Raw genomic sequence first — 14,265 nt, 5'->3', positions numbered from 1 at the left:
CCCTCCCCCCCTCAGGCTCGGCCCCAGACCCCCCCTCTCCTCCCCTCAGCCACCTTTCGCCTCACCTCGGGCGGCGCGGAGGCCGCCGCAGAGCAGCGCCGCCAGGAGGCAGGCCGGGGCCAGCAGCCGCATCTCGCCGGCTCGAGCGGGGCTTGGGGGCTTCTCCTCCGCCCCGCGCGCGCGCGCCCCGACGGCCCACCACACTCGCCGAAGGAGGGGGGAAAACGGGCGGGCGAGAGACCCCTTCGCTCCGGCGGCCGCCGCGTCCTCCCCCGCCGGCGACGAAGTAAGATGGCGGCGCAGGCGCTCGCCGCTCCTCCCGCACCGGTTGCTAGGCGAGGGAGGGAGGGACCAACGGGGAGAGCCGCGAGGGGGGGACAAGGGGCGTACCATCTGCGCCACGGAAGCGGGGGGGAGGAGGCGGCTGGATGGATGGAGGAGCGGGGCGGAGCCTCTTCGCTAGGGAGAGGGGTTGAATAATAAAATAATAAAAAAATATTATTATTATTATTATTATCATTATCATTATTAGTACTGTTATCATTATCATTATTGTGATTGTGATTATTATTAGTATTAGTATTGTTACTATTATCATCATAATTATTATCATTATTATCATTAGTAGTATTGTCATTATCATTATTGTGATTGTGATTATTAGTATTGTTACTATTATCATCATAATTATTATCATTATCATTATTAGTATTGTCATCATTATTGTGATTGTGATTATTAGTATTAGTATTGTTACTCTTATCATCATAATTATTATCATTATCATCATTAGTATTGTCATTATCATTATTGTGATTGTGATTATTATTAGTATTAGTATTGTCACTATTATCATCATAATTATCATTATCATTATTAATATTGTCATCATTATTGTGATTGTGATTATTATTAGTATTGTCACTATTATTATCATTATCATCATAATTATTATTAGTAGTAGTAATACTATCATTATCATTACTATTATTATTGTGATTGTGATTAGTAGTACTATTAATATTGTCACTATTATCATTATCATCATTGTGATTGTGATTATTATTGCTATTATTATTATTATTATTAAAAGGCTCTTTTCCTTTTCAAGGGGTTGGGACTGTTGTAAGTCAAGGACTGCCTGTATATGTTGCATAAAAATGTTATTGTGCGTTAAATATTGTACTTTGCTTGTGAATGGAGAATCATATCCTACACTGAACATTCCCTAGATAAAAGGATAAATAAACGCAGGATGCAATCAGGAAACGCAGAGAGAAAGCGATTCTGACATGCACAAACAGCACACTAAGTTCCTCCAGTTCGATCCGATAAATATAAAATATAAACCCAAAACCTGGATGTTGGTTGGCCTTGCTTCTACATCTATGTGTGAAAGGAGAGGAAAAAAAGGAAAGCAATGCTGCGTTTCTTTCTTTTCTTTTCTTTTTACCCACTGAGGTCAAATACTGGAATAAATGACAAATATCTAGTAGGCGGAACTTGCAATCGGGGCAAATTCTCCAGGATTTGGTCAAGGTGGAGGCGAGACACAAAGAACAATGCACAAAGACTAGGCCGGAAAAAAAGGAATGTTAAATGTTCGGTTTCGTTGTGGCAACCGACGGTCCGTAGACCTTCCTTTAGGGATGGCACAAGAGAAGGCGGGCCAGAATTTCTCCGTCCAAACCAGGTGATTATTAAATCAGTTCTGCCTGATTTTACGACCTGTTTTGCCCCGGTTGTTAAGTGAATCTCCCCCGTGAATTGCGTTTCGATGCTTCTGATAAAACCCCAACAGCTCCCCAAGCATCAACATTTGCAGGATCCAACCTGGGTCAGTCACCAGAACCAGAGGTTTAATCTTCCAAGCTTTCGGATTGGTGCTGGGGCTCATCCGCAGATAAGATAGATAAGCCATTTGTCTGAAATGGTATAGGGTTTCCTGCTGAGCAGGGGGTTGGACTAGAAGACCTCCAAGGTCCCTTCCAACTTTCTTCTTCTTCTTCTTCTTCTTCTTCTTCTTCTTCTTCTTCTTCTTCTTCTTCTTCTTCTTCTTCTTCTTCTTCTTCTTCTTCTTCTTCTTCTTCTTCTTCTTCTTCTTCTTCTTCTTCCTTCTTCTTCTTCTTCTATTATTATTATTATTATTATTATTATTATTATTATTATTATTACCTTTATTGCTATTTTTAGTGTAAGCGCATTGGCCCACATTAAAAATGAAATTCTGTTGCCTGCTTTCAAAAGAAAGTATATATCCACCTATACACATACATAACACACATACACACATGCTATATACATATATGTATGCACATATCCATGTGTTGGCTGGAGCGCCCGGTCTACCACGTATAGGATAAATCAGTCTGTTCTGCCGTTTCGCTCCAATCTAGGAGCATGTTTTGCAGGCAAACGTCACATACTGTGAACATTGTAAATTCAAAATATTTTGTGGCTGACAAAAAGTTAGTGGGAGAGCTTGAAATAGCTATACTAGTCTCCCACTAACTCTTTTGTCAGCCACAAAAATTTTGAATATATAGCCTGGCAGGCCCTTTTTTTTGTCTTTTGCAAAATCAGAAAATACACAGAGAGAATACACTTCGAAGCCTCTGGGGTGTTATTGTTTCCAGCTTGAGTTTTATTTTTAAATCAGTCACGTGGGCCTGCATCGCACCAGAGGATGGCAATGTCCCCCAGGCAGGGCTTCTTTCTTTTCTTTTTTTACACAAAGAGAAAAATCAATGTAACTGATCATTTCCTGTTGACGGCCTCTCCCAACAACTTGCATTTCTTTGCCTCCAGGTAAAAAAATATCCCTTTTAGCCGAGCCACCTGCTAGACCAGTGGCTCCCAACCTTTTCTATATCCTGCATCCCTAGAACGCTTCTTATATATTCTCGCACCCCTTACAAAAGTTCAAAATAATGGCATATAGATTATAATTTTGAAAACCCAAGTTCCCCCCCCCCCCGGAATATCGTCTCGCACCCCAGGTTGGGAACCCCTGAACTAGACTGACAGACCTTGGCTAAGGTTTTGAATGACTTGGTTGTGAAGGCAGATTTTCGCTCCTCTCACACTCCCATCTTCTTTGGTGCAGCCCTGTATCCTCCCTCTCTCCCCCTCCTTTCCCCGTAGCATCATCGTAGGCTGCTTGAAGAGGCCGCAGACAAATTGAAAAAGCACAAAATCGTTTCCCTTGACATTTTGGAGACGCAGCCAACGGCCGAAAGGCTGATATTTCCCCAGTAAAAAGAAAGCAGCATCAGCAAATTCAATCAGAGTGGGATAACAAAGAGAAAAAAGGTCTCCGGATGTAGACGGTGGGTATGTGGGTGCCTGTGAGAAACAGCGTCTCTAAACGCAACTTGACCGTCATGTTTTCCTCCACGGATGTAGCCAGCTTGTGTTGCCGACTGCAAAACTACTTAAGGACTGAACGGAACAGCCAGCAGAAAGCGTGACATCCTACGGTCCCCTTTGGAGACATCAGCAGTAAGGTTCTAGTCCTCATGGGTACTGCTGAAACTCTGGATGCTTAGAAACTTTATGTTTATTAAGAATGGCCTGATTTCAAGACAGGATTCATATACAGAAGCAAAAGCATAGCCCACAAAGTATGGAGGTCAGGTGGGGAATGATATGCTCAAAACATTCAGAATGTGGTTAGTCCTCATGAGGCCTGGCTGCAGTGCCTGGCCTTTCTGATGCTAACCAAATACATTTAAAAATATTTCCATCTGCCTTGCTCCTACATAAGAGGGCAGACATGTTGTGTCTTGAAGTGAAACAGCAAATATCCCCCCTAAAAATCAAGGCGACGTTAGTTTTACAGGGAAGATGGGATCTTTGTTTGATCTCCATAGCGACCCTGCGAGGTAGGCCGGGCGAAGAGATCCAGAGGTCACCAATGGAACTGACCCTCACTCTCCCCAAACTGAGATAGCAATTGGGTTTATGAGAGCCAGCCAGATTTAAGTGCCATTTTCTTACAGAGAAAATTCCTTCCCCAAATGGTCAGGGTTAGTCCATCCCGGTTTGATCTCACTTGATAATGTGTGATCCCAGCTATCCGCCTTTGTGAAAGAGGGCTAAGTGTGGTTTAGGAATAAATGTGGTTTATTCAAGATGATGGCTTACCGCAGGGTAGGAACCCCGTGTTCTGGAGCCGATGCCAGTTAATTAAATCTGAGGAGGAAAAGAGAGCTAGGCTCCACTCATTTATATACAATTCAGGAGTGGCCAAACTCGCCATTTTCAGCCAATGGGGATGCTGCCGTTGACAGCCCAGGTGGCCATTGGTCTCTTGGCCAGCTGGAAGGCCAATGGAACAGTTGGACCAGGAGCCAATGAGAGAAGCCCCACATGGTGCCACCAATCAGGTGCCAGCAGGTTTGGAGGGAAAGGGGTATATAAAGGGGGACACCCCCCCCAGCTCAGAGCTTTTGGGCTAATACCATTTTTGGTGTATGGGGGGGGGGACAATGGCAGGAAGTACTAGTATGACTTGGGCAATACCAAAGGTAGAACCCCCCCTTTCGATCTCAAATAGCACGGTGGGGGGCATTTGTCTACCCCTAAGCCAGTGGTTCTCAACCTGTGGGTCGGGACCCCATTTGGGGTCGATCGACCATTTCACGGGGGTCGCCAAGCAAGGCTGGCCGCCATTTTTTTTGTCCGCCATTTTTTCCCCCTTTTCCGGCGGGTGCCTTACCTCCCTTGGGCTGGGCCAGCTGGTGGTCGGCCTGCTCTGTCTCTGCCGCTTGCCAGCTACGCCTTGGCCGGCGCAGGGGGCGGAACTACGCATGTGCGGCGCTCCCGGGCAGGGAAAGTCCTCGACTTACGACCGGTTGGGTAGTCCTCGACTTACGACCGGTTTAGTCCTCGACTTACGACCGGTTTAGTCCTCGACTTACGACCAGTTTAGTCCTCGACTTACGACCGGTTGGGGTCGCGGCATTAAAAAGGTTGAGAACCACTGCCCTAAGCTAATCAGGAGGGGCACAGCTGACTTTGGTGCATCAGAATGGGACTAGATGGACCGGCCCACTCTGGAGGGAGATTTGAACTGGACAACACCCCTGCTGTGTTGGCTGTACATTATGGGAGTTGGGATCCACCCAAGCAACCCTGTCAGACGTCAGGCGGCATCGTCCTCGCCACGCTTAAACTGGTGGGCAAACCAGACCCACAACTCAAAAGCTGCCTTTTTCCTCTGTCAGGCTCCAAAGCTCTGCCTGGAGAGGAGATCTACTCGGTTGTGGGTGTGAATTTCTTCCCTGCTGCTAATTTGAAAAAGCATAAACAGCACCATCCTACAGCCCAGGACTGAGCCAGCCGCGTAGACCCCCCCCATTCGCCTCTGTTATTAGCATAGGCGCCTTTTATTCCGATGGCATATTAATTGCATCTTTTGCTCTGCGGTTTATTAGCACAATTATAGGCCTTTGCTCCCCGTTCTTCCACCGACCTGCCTCCCCTCCGTGTTATTTCTCCGGAAGGATGTTCGGCAGTCCCACCGAAGCTCAGAGCATAGCCTTGTTATTAATTAATTAAGGAATAATACAACTCCTCAATGAGGCCCTTTCTCCTGCAGAGAGAAACGAAGCATTTGTCATACTAAAAAAAAAGAGTTGTTTTTTTTTTTAAAAAAAAACAGAACGTGGGATTCCCTCCCTCAGGCGTGATTGATGAATCCCCTTGTCCTTTGCACCCACGGGATCCACCCCAACACCCTGACAAGCAAGAACTTGAGCCCCAAAGCTCGCACGGCTTCCAATGGGGAGGCATGGCTGCCTGTGCAGTTGTTAATTTAACTGCAACGAAGTTGAAATCCTGGTTAGAAGATGGCCTGTTATGCCCACGGAATCCAACCCCGGCGCTCAGTCCTGGATCCAAAGGAAATGAAATGATCCAAACGAAAGAATCTCAAAGGAGGGTCCTTGGTTCTCTGAACTGAGCACTGATGATGTTACCTAGTTGGGTAATGAAACGTCTGCAAGAAAACCACCAAGCTCAGCCAGTACCCAGGACCCCATAATCCTCTTCCTCCTCCTCTTCACAAACCACACTCCCTTCTAACACTGATGATGTTATCTGGTTTGGTCATGAAACGTCTGCAAGAAAACCACGATGCTCAGCAAGCACCAAGGACCCCCCAGTCATCCCCCCTCCTCTTCACAAACCCCACTCCCTTCTAGCACTGATGATGTTCCCTAGCTTGGTCATGAAACGTCTGCAAGAAAGCCACCAAGCTCAGAGAGCACCAAGGACCCCTCATGTCAACCCTGAGCTAGAAATATTCTCCTTTATTAGAATCACCCATGTCCAGAATTTGCTCGAAGACCACCAGAGAAGTGAAGCTGAGGCCTTTTCTCAAGTCCCCGTGAAGCTGCTCTATCAGGAAACTATTATTTGATTTCCTACCATTTAATATTAGGAAATTATTCACGGCCTTCAGCCTATTTGAAACCTTATTCCATGACATGGACGTGAGACCAGGAGCTAATTTTTTTCTGACCTCCCTTTTGATGGCCTGTTTCTTCAATCTCCCTTCATTTCCCCTGACCATCTCAGTGGTCCTTTGTGGAACACGTTGGGAGGTTGGTCCATAATTATATTGGTGACTTTTAAAGGGATTTTAATGTAACTTCAGCCTTGCTGGATTGGAGCAAATTACCCACCCGGCCCTATTCCAATCAAACCAGTTTCTGGATTGTGGAATAATAAAGGGGATTTCTTCCGGTTAGCCTGCTGTAGGAAGGACACCGTTTTGGATTAAACCAAATCAAATAGTCCGATTTACTTGAAGGACTTTCTTGTGTAGCGTTTCCCCCCCCTCCCCGATTCCGTTTTAGTAATAGAAGCGCATCATCCTTCAAGGGAACAGAAAGATGCTACCCAAGAGGAAACAGAAATTGAAGCCTATCAGGTGAACAAAATAACACTGCAGGAGGAGGAGGAAGGGAAAATGTCCAGCCCAAATCTGGCATTGCGCGCTGCCTAGAAAAACACCATCTGGGTTTATTCGATCTGGCTCCTTTTAAGTAATTGGCTCCCTGCCAAGCTAATGTGGGAGAACGGCACAGAGCCGGAGGAACAATCTTCCTCGCCCACCCGCCCAAGACGAGGCCCGTTGGGAAATGGCAGCCTGGCTAATTTGCAGCCCTGAAAACATCTGGCAAGTGGAACAAGCCGTGTGTGGAGACAAGGGGTGTTTCTCAAAGGGACCCACCCGGGCCGGGGAAGGTTGGCATCGGGCAAGGCTCCTGTGGCGGATCCTGGATGGGCACAAACTGCACCGCCCAGAGCTAGTAGGGAAAAGTTTGGGAGGAAGCTGGCTGTTTGCAGGATATAAATCGTTGTTTGGGGTCTGGGGGGGAGGAGTGCCAGGGCAAGGGGACCCTGGACGCCTTAATGAGGACTCACCGCTTTGGGCTGACTGGGAATATTACTTTAGGCAGGGAGGAACGAGGGCATGGCTGGTGGGCGGGTCTCTTGGAAAGCATTCCCCTTGCAACATTTTTGGGCGTCTCCACCTGCAAATGTTCAAAAAGGCGCAACCTGAGGAGTCCTTGGCGCTCTCTCAGCTGGGTGGTTTTCTTGCAGACGTTTTGTTACCTAACTAGGTAACATCATCAGTGCTAGAAGGGAGTGGGGTTTGCAGAATGGAGGAGGAGGAGGATGATTATGGGGTCCTTGGTGCTCTCTAAGCTTGGTGGTTTTCTTGTGGATGTTTCATTACGCAACTAGGTAACATCATCAGTGCTAGAAGGGAGTGGGGTTTGCAGAATGATGGTGGAGGAGGAGGAGGATGATTATGGGGTCCTTGGTGCTCTCTGAGCTTAGTGGTTTTCTTGCAGACGTTTCATGACCCAACTAGGTAACATCATCCATGCTAGAAGGGAGTGGGGTTTGCAGAGCAGAAGAGAAAGAGGATTATGGGGTCCTTGGTGCTCTCTGAGCTTGGTGGTTTTCTTGCAGATGTTTCATGACCCAAACTAGGCAACATTGTGAGTGCACTCCTCCTCCCACAACCCCACTACCTTTTAGATCTTCTGCCCTCTCCATCCCCCACCCCCCCAGTAAATTCTGCTTTTGTCATCGATGAACACAAAAAACGAGATACACAGAAGAGCTCTTAAATCTGTATTTTCCCACCCCTTCAAGGTACATTTTAGCCCTCCAGAAGTTTTTTAAAAAACAGAGACACTCACTTTGTTTTTCTTAGCCGTTTGGAAACGCCGAGCACACACCACAGCCTACAGCCACATTGCCTATTCAACCCATCCAGACACCAGATTGAGCCGTCAATGGGCTTTCTTGAGGGCCATTTCCCCCCCTCCCACCCCACCGAGGACGTTTATACCACTGGCAACGATCCTAGGTTGGCACCAGTTGTTCAGCATCTCATCCCTATACGACACAGAAGGACAGCACTGGAAAAAAGGGCCGGGACAGAGTGAGTAGCCTTTTTAAACTGCTTTACAAATGGATTTTGGAACAGGAGGCCAGCAGCAGGCAGAAGCGCAGTGCAGCTTTTTGGGGGGGGGGGGGAGGAAACCCGTCAACAGAATTAAGAGCAATGTTTAAAGAGAGCATTATTGAGGATGGAGAGGGGGGTACGCTGAGTTTTGGGAAGAGCACCACCGAAGAGTATTAAAAATAAGTTAACAAAGCAAAACAAACAACACCAGGCGGTGATGGAATCTTAAGCTGGTCCTGTCCACAAAACCACAGTCCAAATTGTACCATTTATTGAAAAGGAGGGTGAGACACAAACATCAGTTTGATGCTCTGGGGAAGACAATTTCCTATAACACCAGGAAGACAATCTGGAGTCTCTACAGTGTGGAAAACAGGTATGGCCTGGAAAAAAAAGAATTTGTCCTTTTCAAGAGCTGGCCTTCTGCGTCCATATATTTTTTTTTAACAAAAAAAGACCCCCCCAAAAATATCTAACTTTCTAGAAGCACTTACAATTTTACTGAAAAGGTCACCTATATTTTTATTGTGGATTTCCCCAGGGGACCACCCTTGGCACCCAAGAAATGAAGCTTCATTTGCACCCCCCTGCAAATCAATTCTCCTTTTCTCCTAGTGTTTCTCAACCTTGGCAACTTTAAGATGTCTGGACTTCAACTCCCAGGATTCCCCAGCCAGCAGTGCTGCCTTTCTGCGAGGAAAGACGTGGATGAAGGAGCTTTGGGGGGATCCTAATACTCTGGTCTATAACTAATACTGCAAATTGGTTCTACCACCTGGAGCCACGGAGAGTAGATTTCGTTCCCCCCCCAAAAGCAAGCTCAGAAATTAGATCGATCGCTAACCAGCAAAACAGGTCCGAACCCATTAATGCCTGCAAGAGTGTCAGCAAATCTCCTGAGTAAAAACATGGTTTCTTGGGTTTTTTTTGTTTTTTTTTTAAATTGGAGATTCAATCTCTCATCTCTAGGCTTTTGAGCGCTTCCTTCCAGCCTGAAGACACTCCAGAAAAAGAGGAATTTCTGAGGGAGGGTGGAAATGTTAGGGGAAAGTCAGCCCTGAATGCTGGCTTCTTCGGAAAGGCAAGCAAGCTTATAATAAATAGAGGCAAAGGTCTGCTTCTCCCACGGTCTCAAGAAATTGCAACGGCGATAACTAAAACACACAGATCCCCCTCTTCCCCGCCATCCCTCCCCCTCAAGATTCCAGCAAAAAGGAAACACTGACCTCAGCAAAACATCTACAAGCCTCGTCCAGTTGCCCATGACCAAGCCCCTTCTCCAAAAATACACAAGCCTGACCTACATAAGCACTGAAGCCTGAAGGCTTGGCAAACGGGACCGTCAGCAACCATTCATAAAAAGAAAAAGAAAGCAAAATTAAACGAGGGGGTAGGGGTGGGCTGTCGAGTTCTCTGAATCTGCCAATCAGTTCGCTTTTTACGGGTGGAGGCGTGGGTGGGTGGGTGAAGCCAATCCTAAACACATTCCCGGAGTTTTATCCTGGATCGGGCGACAAACCTAGGGCGCCAAAAAGAAGGGAACCGAACCCCGAGGGCTGTGAAACGCATTCAGGAGGCTGGAGAGGAGAGGCAAAGAATTTAGAGCAGGGAGAAGCTGTTGTGAGGCCACAACAACGTTAGGAGAGGGCAAAGGGACTGAGGGAGGGGGGGTCCTCTCATCTTTTTCAACTGCCCAGCACGTTGTTTGCCCCTTTTTCCAGTTCTATATATATATAGCACCAAGAGCCGGTCCAGTTACTGTCTTCTGTCTTCGGTCTCTGATCTGGAAAATGCCATCACGCCGTCCTCGGCACCTGCAACACACAAAAATGAGGAAAGAGGTTGGCTTCTTTTGTCGAGCGCCAACAATGAGGGTAACGGTCTGGATGCCTTTGGACTGGGTCTCACAAAGGCTCGGCCAACACGCCCCCCCCCAAACTGGGAATTCTGGGAACTGTCGTTTCCTCCTAGGCCAGACAGGCATTGCACAAAACTGGGGGAAACGCGGCCTTCGCGCTGCTCAATAGATCTAAGTGATTTTTAAAAAGCATCCTTAGCCTTCATTCAAGTCTGGAGTAAATAGTTGTGGATCTCATGCATAGCAAGGTAAATGCTGCGGCATCTGCTTTGACGCAGCCTGTGCATATGGAGCTAACGTAGGCACGACAACTGCACACAATCCACGTCCTCACCATTATTGTGAGAGGCTCTCCAACCTCCAGGGGATTTTCTCCCTTTACAACTTTGGGCTTTGTGGAATGGCTGTGTTGTTCAGTCCTAAGTCTACCTGCCCAGACTATGTTTGCATCTCAGCTCTGCGCTCCCCAAGGGATCCGGCTTCTGCTAGAACCAACTTAGCTCTATTGCTATAGCAACCAGAGCTGCCAGAGCCACCAAAGGTTGGCCCTGCCACTTCAGAGGAAACCATCCAGGATTCCAGCCGCCCTGGGAAGGAGCCGGCAGCTCTGCCCGACTCCAGCCTTCCCGTTCGTTTCACAAACAAACATACACTTGGATGTGCCCCAGGTACTCCTAGTGAGAAGTGTAAAGCAGCATTATTGGAACAGCCTCTTTTTTGCTCTCTCTTTAACAGGCAGAGAGCTAATGCAGAGAAGATCAAAACAGGTTGGGAAGGAAGGAAGGAAGGAAGGAAGGAAGGAAGGAAGGAAGGAAGGAAGGAAGGAAGGAAGGAAAGGATGGATGGAGGTTGCAGGTCTGTGCTTCTCAAGATGGACAGTGTTTAATATTCATTTATTGTGTATATATAGGGGTGTGGGTCTATCTATACACATGTTGTATATAGTATGTTTAGGTGTGTGTCACGTACGTGTTCACTTTGAGAGCGGGCAACTAAATTTCATTTTTGATGTGTGCCATTGCACCCACAGTTTAAAAAATTACAATATAGGCTATCTTATCTTATCTTATCTTATCTACACCTCGGCCCCGCTGTTTGGAACTTCTGAGCCAGGTCAAAAGAGTGATCCCGAAGCCTTAGATCAGGGGTCTTCAAACTTGGCCCTTTTATGACTTGTGGACTTCAACTCCCAGAATTCCTCAGCCAGGCACTTTAGGAATTTTGCCCATCAACTACCAACCGGAGGAAAGCGGAAAGCTGACTCTTCGGCAGCAGGGAAAAAGCTGTTTCTATCAACTGCAGCCGAACCAGCCCTAGTGGAAATAACCTTGGGGAACAGCCATAGAAGGGCAAGCGTGTCACAGGTTTGCAATTAGGAGCAATCCTACATTCCCAGGTCACTTCTGAACAAGCCATAAAATCAGTGGCAACTTGGTTTTGAAAGTCAGTGTTCCACTCGAGGCACGGAGCTTTGGGAAGACAACACACAAGTGTGAATTGTGAGCTTCTTATTCCGTTTTCTAAGAGTGTGCTGCCATCTAGTGGCTAACCCTTCCATTGGGTTGCTGGATTTTTTAGTCTTCTGGCTCTGTTCTTTCGTTGAGGAAATGCAGGATTTTTATTCAACTCCCCTAATGAGCATTCTGTATTGCCCATCTACGGATATAGTTATTAGATGGACTAAAACCGTTGAGAAAGAAATGCTACTCGTCAGCACGCTTCAGCGGGACACAGTAACGCACTTCAAACACCGTAGACGAGAAGCAGGTCGTTTGAAACCCATTAAATGTTATCAGTAGCTACATTGCGCTCCCGTTTATAGATCCCCAGGGTAAGTAATGAAAATACTAAATGGAGAATCCTGGTTTTAACATTAAAAGAAAAAACAACAACCCATGTTATGGGTGGTGTAGGGGAGAGAAGGCGACCGCTGTGCTTTTACTATTTCTGCCCTTTCAAAATGAACTAAAGGGCTTCCACGTTAGTCACTTGTAGCAAAAGAAGCTATAAACTGTGACTCACCTTGGTCAATAGAGTGCTGAGGAAGCTGGCTAAGCTGGCTATTCACTACGCCTGCGTACGTCCGCAAGAACTCCTCTTCGCTGCTGGTTAACTGGAAAAGGGCACAACCAAAAACCCAGTTAGGCAAAACAAAGCAGCTGGAAGATCAAGTCTCTGCCCGCTTGCTTTTTAAGTTGGCGGCAACTTTATTCACGTATTTATTTTTATTTATTTGTATCCCACCTTTGTATTTCTGAAGATAACTCAAGGCGGAGAATATACTCATTGTCACAGCTGCCTCTCTCCTATCCAAGCTTCATGAGCTGACAGCCTGACATTAGCAGGGGGGGGAGGGAAAGATTGGGATGTAATGAGGGAAAAAAGGGGGGAGCCGGCCAAATTGTGAGAAGCTTCAGCTTCTCAGTTATCGGTATGCAGAGCTGGGGACAGAAAGCCTGTTTCCTACACAATATACAAGCACTGATTGGACATTTACAGATAACAGAGGGATGGAGGGAGGAGAGGAAAATTTACTTTGTATTGTTTGTGTGGGAAAACCTCAGATTCAGCTTCACTACTCCTGTAAGCACTTAAGCTTCAGTAAAGTATATTCGTGGCAAAATCAAATGGCCAGGAGTCTTTCTTTGCTAGATGACTGAGTGGGATGGTTGACATTTATTCTCTTTCCTCCATCTATTTTCCCACAACGACAACTCTATGAGGTGGGCTGGGCTGAGAGAGAGAGAGGAGCTGGCCCAAAGTCGCCCAGATAGTTTTCATGCCTAAAGTGGAACCAGTTTCTAGCCTGCCTTAACCACTAGACCAGGGGTAGGCAACCTTGGCTCTTTGATGACTGGTGGACTTCAACTCCCACTTTCTAACCTGCTGCCTTAACCACTAGACCAGGGGTAGGCAATCTTGGCTCTTTTATGACTCGTGGACTTCAACTCCCAGAATTCCTGAGCCAGCCATGCTGAGTGGAAAGGGAGAGGTTTCCAAGCTGAGCCATGCTGGCTGAGGAATTCTGGGAGTTGAAGTCCACGAGTCATAAAAGAGCCAAGGTTGCCTACCCCTGCACTAGACCAAATGGGCAAAAAAATTGCACCAGTAGCACAGGGAATGACCCTCCAGATATTGAAAACATTGATCTAATTTATCTATAACGATTGGGATTAATATTGCTAATCTCTTAAAGTTGGTGGGGATTATAGAGTGATCATCTCAGAAATAACGAAATAAACCCTTTGGCAGCTTGCAACACATAAAAAAATTGTCTTCCAGAAAGTCAGCAGAGTAAACCTGGTCAACCAGAAGATGAAAAACCCAGGCTATTAATAACGCTTACGAGCTCACGGCATGGATACGTACGTTTGATCCCATCTTTCTAAGCATTAGCAGGACTCTCACTTTCTGCTGAATGTACATCTCCTCCGGACTTTTCCCAGGAACAGCCTCACGGTTCATTCCCTTTTTTCCAGTTTTGAAGACTTCTGAAGAGAGGACAAGACAGCAGTATTTACTATATTTGATTAATCCTGGGGATGGGGAGAGACTCTGCAGTGCCAACTGCTAACAGCACGCTTTGCATGCCCTTCCGTTTGGTGGAACATGTTGTCACCTGAGTTCATGGGATGTTCTTTGTATGGGGAGAACGTTCGGAAGTTAGATGACTTTTAGTAGATCCTGCAATAAGCAGGGGACTGGACTAGATAACTTTTTAAGATTCCTTCCACTTAAATGATTCCATAACACAGAAATAAGTCCTCTTTTTCCTTCTACTCACTCAAAACAAGACACACATTTAGGGCTTCCAAGCTATTTGCTGCCACTTTCCCAGCTCCACAGAGTAACAACAAACTCACCAGAGTACTTGATTGTGATCTGCTAGCCTGGAAATGCCACAAACAGCAACCCT

At 46.5% G+C, this 14,265-nt stretch overlaps 2 protein-coding genes across 2 annotated transcripts in view; both read right to left on the bottom strand.

Moving 5' to 3' along the window:
- Window positions 1-132, bottom strand: part of CLSTN1 (calsyntenin 1) — a 37,716-nt gene extending 37,584 nt beyond the window's left edge. The window contains exon 1 of the mRNA XM_015821418.1: window positions 66-132. Coding sequence (XP_015676904.1) covers window positions 66-132 — 67 coding nt within the window. The remainder of the gene's footprint in view (window positions 1-65) is intronic.
- Window positions 133-10,217: 10,085 nt separating this feature from the next.
- Window positions 10,218-13,827, bottom strand: CTNNBIP1 (catenin beta interacting protein 1). The gene is made up of 3 exons (XM_015821431.1): window positions 13,719-13,827; window positions 12,372-12,462; window positions 10,218-10,305 (listed from the first exon to the last, which is right to left on the bottom strand). Exons 1-3 carry the CDS (start codon window positions 13,812-13,814, stop codon window positions 10,247-10,249), a joined length of 246 nt encoding a protein of 81 aa, XP_015676917.1. The 5' UTR covers window positions 13,815-13,827; the 3' UTR covers window positions 10,218-10,246.
- Between the last annotated feature and the right edge of the window lie 438 nt (window positions 13,828-14,265).

Source organism: Protobothrops mucrosquamatus, unplaced genomic scaffold (assembly GCF_001527695.2).
Source record: "Protobothrops mucrosquamatus isolate PMUCROS unplaced genomic scaffold, P.Mucros_1.0 scaffold1329, whole genome shotgun sequence".
Classification (NCBI taxonomy): Eukaryota; Metazoa; Chordata; class Lepidosauria; order Squamata; family Viperidae; genus Protobothrops; species Protobothrops mucrosquamatus.
The sequence above is the reverse complement of the archived record's forward strand: the minus strand, read 5'-3'. Positions and strand labels throughout refer to the sequence as shown.

Coding starts and splice junctions, on each gene's coding strand:
- CTNNBIP1 (XM_015821431.1), bottom strand. CDS start 13,814: ATGAACCGTGAGGCTGTTCCTGGGAAAAGTCCGGAGGAGATGTACATT. Junction 12,463..13,718: donor TTAGAAAGATGGGATCAAAC/GTACGTATCCAT, acceptor GCCCTTTTCCAG/TTAACCAGCAGCGAAGAGGA. Junction 10,306..12,371: donor TCAGCACTCTATTGACCAAG/GTGAGTCACAGT, acceptor TGTGTGTTGCAG/GTGCCGAGGACGGCGTGATG.